Here is a 6,000-nt window from a genome sequence, read left to right on the forward strand (position 1 = left end):
ATACACAAGGTAAATTAAATTAAAATATATATTTATATTCCTAATTGATTGTATTTTATTCGTTATAGTTTTCCATTACGCATTAGCTCCGTCAAATCATAAGAACTCGAGGGTTAATCACTTGACTGTTGAGCTTATATTAATTTTGCTCAACGAATTTCAATTTATTTGCTTCTCTGGCTCTGCCCTGGTATGGTTCTCTTGTTCGAGAACTTGCCCCTCGTTGGCATTCACGTCCTCATCGTTGATGTCGTCCTCATCTTCGTTGGCACTCGACATCCTATCCTCCGATCGGTGATGGTTCGAGATGCCGGCGGCTATTGAGGAGCTCGGTCCGTAGCCCTCGGATCTGTTTCTGAAACTTTGATGAGAGTTTGGTTCCAGACGGCTGGAGACGATGGAATAACGAAAGTTCTTCACGCGGAGATAGCCATAAATCAGGGCGTCGTGCAGGCTGACCGTTATCTGGCGCTTCAGCTCCTCGTCGCAGCGTTCCATCTTCTTGGAGACAGCCTCGGCGATCTCGTGCTCGGTCAATGGTCGCGTTGAATCGGCCACCACCTGCAGGATGATGCTAAACAGATTCGGGATGAGCTTGCGGCGTGGCGCCCGATTGTAGCTGCTGTGCAACATCCTGGATCCAGATTCCGATTGGTAAGCGGACCTAAATAGGATCAATTTTGTTCTGTCACTCCAGTCATAGCTGACTTAGTTTTGGAGGTGCCATAAATGAATGAATTTTTACGAAACTTTAAGAATCTTAGCTTAAACCATAAAAGATTATTGGAAGAATAGGGTGTCGCCAGTCGATGGCAGTATCTTTGCCAAAAACTATCCGATTTGTTCATTCCTAATCCGATGTATTAATAATCAGCATCAAAAATTGGGGCAACCCCTTGCAAACTCCAGGATTTTCTTATATGCCCCTAGCAATATCCATATCTTTGCCAATTTTTATCAGATTCTCGAGCGGAATACCTTACGGGCTTTAAGATCAAGAAAGTATTTATCTTTTGGCTCAACTTGAGAAGGTAGAATAAATTCCCTTTTAACATAAATATTCCACAAAGACAATTAAATTTATTCTATTGCCTTGTGCGTCTATCCGTTGGACTCTAAATTACTTATTTCGCTGGCGTATCCTTGAACCCCCCAATAAATTTCAACTTTTGCTTTAAGTTTCCGCTACTGTTCTTTTTTGTGGATACTTTTCAAGGCTTGTAGACTGTTTTCTAGACGGTTAGTCAGACTACTGATGATTTTATTTTGCAGACAGGGGCAGACAGAATATCGATTTGCCGTTAAAGTAGCTGCTGCTGCGGATGCGGATCCTGGTGGTGATGCTGATGCGAATGCGAATATGGATGCGGATGTGGATGTGGATGCTGTGGGTAAGTGTATGGGTAATCAAGTACAAATGCGAGGGAAACGAAACCGATGACGCCATTCTATATATCCATAGACATACGCATAAATACAAAGAAAGCCAGAAGGCGGAAGGCAGGAAAGAAAGGAAGCAGGACGAAGGACAGGCTTCACATTTGCATGGTGGAGGCGGGTGTGGAGGAAGAGGAAGGCCATCATTGTTAGTGTCATTTGTTGTTGTTGTGTCTGGCACGTGTCGCAAGGAATTTAGATAGCAGAAAATTTCATTGAACTCAATTGGGGGCGTTGGAGGTAGAGGAGTGGCAGGGTACGATACAATAACCGCAACCTGATTGAAATCACAACAACTGCAATCGCGAGGGGTGGCTAATGAGTTCTCGCCACGGCCACATCCATACATACTCGGAATTTCTTTTCCCGCAAAGCCAAGTGCGTTGCATTCTTAATTACAGCATCGAGTACAATGGGAAAAATTACAAGGCAATAAAGATATATTTTAAAAATGTTTCAAAAACAATCAGGAACTTTTCAAAGTAATTAAGACAAGAAAAAATAGATATATCCCCTTTCTTTGAAATTTCAAAGCCTATATTGCAATAGAAATTGTCCCTAAAAGATACTTAAACAATTTATTATATTAATTAATCATTGTTTATAGCTACAAAACATCAATTTAAAAACAGATTTTTTATTAGATCTGTCATTTCAAGAGTAATAACGGTCTAAAAACAATACAAAAGTTGCATTCCTGTGATTTTTATAAAAAGTTAGCAGTCTGCAAGCACATCTATTCCTTAATTAAAACGTTTAAGGTAATTAAAAGTAATTTAATTTACGCCTCAATTGGATTATTTGTACATTTTGAATTTTATATTTTAGCCGACAATATGGCAACTGATATTTTCGTATTTTTTTCTGCCTGCACTTGCAACGATACACAAGATATATATATTGTATGGCCAGCATATATGGCAACATCCATCTGGCACATCCTGTTCCATCCTTTTTTCAACTGTCAGACTTGATTAGCAACTTTGAACGGTCGGAGAGGAGCTAACTTTTGTTTCGCATCCATTTCGGTTGGATATTATTTTACGCCAACTCCGTGGCGGGATCGGAGTGTTAATTATGACTGACAGCGTTGGCAAGGACCAGGCGCATATACCCAGCAGTACCAGTATGTATGTATGTCCTCTCCAGGCACTTGGCCACCATCCAGCCTGGGCAGCAAGTTGGTCTAATCCGGCGCCAGTGATTAGGCCAGACTCCAAATGCGACTAGTAACAATTAAAGCCAGCCAGTTGCGGATCTAAACTTTTTATCCCCCTCCTTCACCCTCAAATCCCATCAAATGCACTTGGAAAACTGGCTAATCACTAGATTTTAATATTAGGGGTTAAAAAAAGTAAAGGAAAGCATTATTTTTTAAAAGTTATAGGGAGAGATAAGCCTCAAGACTGTATAATATCCAGTACTCAATTAGTTCTCCATTATAAATGATTTTCAAATATATACTTCCTCAATTCTAATTAAGAGATTTTAAAAAATATTATTGCATATTATTAAATATTTAATTATTTATTTAAAATATTTTTATCCTTGTTTTCAGTGTAATCCCCACTCATGCAATTAACTGAAACTTTCATGCCCCATTTGTGGGTGGGGAACGGAGCGGGAGTGATGCAAGAATTATGACTCGGAATCAGGCGAGGACACAGCCAGGACGCAGGCAGGACCCATATGGAAAATAATTTATTTTACGATTAACGAACAGCGATATAGCTCGCCAAACGATGCGAATAAGTGGCTGGGCGTCGTTCCCGCAACTCGTTGGCATTAATACTATAGAGCATATAGAATATATACTATCCTGTAACTGGACATTGGACCACTGGACACTGGGCACTGAAACATGGGGACAATTTCCATAGAAAAGTGGCAAAGCTGGCGTCAGCAAATCCATTCAACTCAGTCCACGGACTCCGGAAGTTTGGCCATTCAAAGCGACGGGCCATAAACCGTACAGTGAGTTATCGATGGGGGAGAAATGATATAATTTTCGTGAAACGATAACCCCAAACTTTCTATGGACGATTGAATAAAGTTTTATGTTGTCCATGTGCTTTGTTTCGTTAACAAAATACGGCAATTTATTTGCCATAAAATAGGTACGACATTTCTTTTTAAATTATATATATTATAACATTTTTTTAGACAAATAATTAAGCAATATTTAAATATATTAGTAGCTACGCTTTATCTTATTTAATACTTTTTAAAGATAATGTATCGATATAGCATTTCTTTAATCAGAACCTTGACCTCCTAAGATCTTTAGAGCTGATGAGTAAACTTTCTTATCTAATTTTTCCAATTACCCCTAAATAACACCCCTAAGTACGAAAAAAAATATAACCCAGAAAGAAAACAATTATTTTTGCACAAATCTGAAACCCAAAACATGACTCATTCTTTTTGAATTAGTCCAGAATTTGTAGGAACTAGTTAAGATAATTGGCCTCGTACGCGGTTAGGTGAAAGTAATAATGCTAGAGAAAGTGGCGGCGAAAGTGAGAGTGAAAGTGAGCCAAGGACTGACACTCAAATAATAATAATAACAATCTTGCGGGCCATTTTAATGGAAACGCTAAGCGGAAAAGTTTTTATGATTTTTATTAGTTTCGTCTCGCGAATGGCCGCATCCACATCCACATGGAATGGCCCATCTCCTATATAATATTGGCATCCAGGGGATGGGATACAGATGGAATGGAGTTTTCCCCCCCTCTTCCTCCCCAGATTTATCATCGCGATGGTGCCACACGCGATGAACAAGTTGCGTGCTGCTGGGATGCTGATGAAATATTGTACGAAATATGTTGCACATACGGAGTTTTTGGATTCCGGATGGTCAGCTGTCGATGGTTTCACCCTCGGAGGCGTTGCTAATCTAATTTGCAGTTATTGGCGGGCCAGATTAGCCAACACACCCACAAGCACGCCCAGAGTCATGGTCGGCACACACGCATGTGTGTGTAATGCGATTCGCGTGCTTAAAGATTGCCCACTTTTCAAGGCACCGAGAAATATTTCACTTTTTTTTTGGCGTTTCTCTAGGAAGTATCTTCAAGATTTTGGTGATAAATAATTCTTATAGCAAAATCTTAGTGTTTGTCATAATTTTTTGGCAACTATATAATTTATAGACTTCTGAATAAGAGAATAAATTTTATGTTTGGTGTACTTATTTTCCTATTTGATTTGTTTGTTTATATAATAAAGATTAACTTAAGGAAGTTCTAAATTGTGTTGTATTCAATAGGTACTTCTTATATCTCACTAATTAATTAAATATTTCACATATTTCGTGAAACAAAAATGTATGTAAAATTTATAATTAGCTGACGGTTACTTCGTATAAACTTAAAATCCTACTATAGATACTTTAAGATACTTAGTGGTTGCCAATAATAAACCAATAGTAGATACCTAATATTGTTATACTATTACTATACAATTTAAAACTATCTATTCCCTTACTCATGTGCTATAACTTTATTTATTTTTATTTTATTTTTTAACGATCTTTCTTAAAACTAAGCGTTTTTTTCTCTTTTCCCCAATACTCTCAAATCTTAAATAAATTGGTTTTAATATAATAACCATTTTTTGAAAGAATCCCTGAGTTTAGATGTTTACAAATAAAATTGAATATTTTATTGTATCAATATTTGCAATACATTTAGAATAGTACATATATATTTTATAGTTTATAAACCAATTTTCTTAAATGTAACTAACTCACTTTGCTTACAATTTCCTTTAGTTATTTTTCGAGTCAACCCAACTGGAAGGACACCTTAATTTTGAACAGTGCTCGAGGAACAGGCCCCTTGATAGCCCTGAGATGGAGGCTGGAGAGGTGGCAAGTTAGAATCTGAGGGCTGGAAGGACTTGGACCAGGTCCTTGGCTCGCAATTTGGCCACAGACTGGCGCACACACATTAGTCGAGGCTGTGCAAGTGCAAAACATAATGGAAATGATGTCAGTTTGATAAGATTTCGCCGCAGGATGTGCGTATCCTTGTGAGTGTGAGAGTCTACGAGTGTGTGTCTTAGTACCATACATGGTATGTATATATATATTTCTATTTTGTATATCGTATATAGAGGATATCGCATCAGAGAGTGCTCCGCATGTTGGGTTATGAGAAAAGTTTAGCCGCTTAAAGATGTTTCAATGGAAACTTTGCCACCGAAACATGCCTCCTGCCACGCCCGCAAAGTGAATGTGAATGAGAATTTTTGTTTTAAGCATTTCCGGGACTTTTTGTTTGAAATACATACATTTTTTCAACGACAAAATTGGATAATAAACCAAAATGGATGGTTAGTTTTTTGGTGAGTCATTATGGCATTTTATTATTTATCAATATTTATAAAGAGCTTCTTTAAAACCTTCAATGTATACAACGAAGAAATTTCGGTTCTTTAACACTAAAATTTAATGTTTTTATTCTTCTTAACGTCCTTAGTTGCATCGACACTTTCGATCCTTGATGTCCTCGAGCAGCAAGCACTCAGACTGTATCCAATCAACAGGACTCTGGCTCT

At 37.9% G+C, this 6,000-nt stretch overlaps 1 protein-coding gene and 1 long non-coding RNA gene across 2 annotated transcripts; one reads left to right on the plus strand and one right to left on the minus strand.

The window, feature by feature from the left end:
• Positions 1 to 10: 10 nt before the first annotated feature.
• Positions 11 to 721, minus strand: LOC108134355 (uncharacterized). Its single transcript, XM_017254633.3, has one exon. It carries the CDS (start codon positions 631 to 633, stop codon positions 160 to 162), a length of 474 nt encoding a protein of 157 aa, XP_017110122.2. The 5' UTR covers positions 634 to 721; the 3' UTR covers positions 11 to 159.
• A 550-nt stretch (positions 722 to 1,271) lies between these two features.
• On the plus strand, positions 1,272 to 5,299 carry LOC138926896 (uncharacterized). The gene is made up of 3 exons (XR_011443577.1): positions 1,272 to 1,391; positions 2,996 to 3,554; positions 5,213 to 5,299. It is a non-coding gene; the product is annotated as an uncharacterized lncRNA (long non-coding RNA).
• Positions 5,300 to 6,000: the final 701 nt, after the last annotated feature.

The sequence above is a fragment of the Drosophila bipectinata genome, chromosome XL, assembly GCF_030179905.1.
Source record: "Drosophila bipectinata strain 14024-0381.07 chromosome XL, DbipHiC1v2, whole genome shotgun sequence".
In the NCBI taxonomy this organism is placed as follows: Eukaryota; Metazoa; Arthropoda; class Insecta; order Diptera; family Drosophilidae; genus Drosophila; species Drosophila bipectinata.

Excerpts from the sequence above, each read along its gene's own strand:
- LOC108134355 (XM_017254633.3), bottom strand. The coding sequence starts at position 633 with ATGTTGCACAGCAGCTACAATCGGGCGCCACGCCGCAAGCTCATCCCG.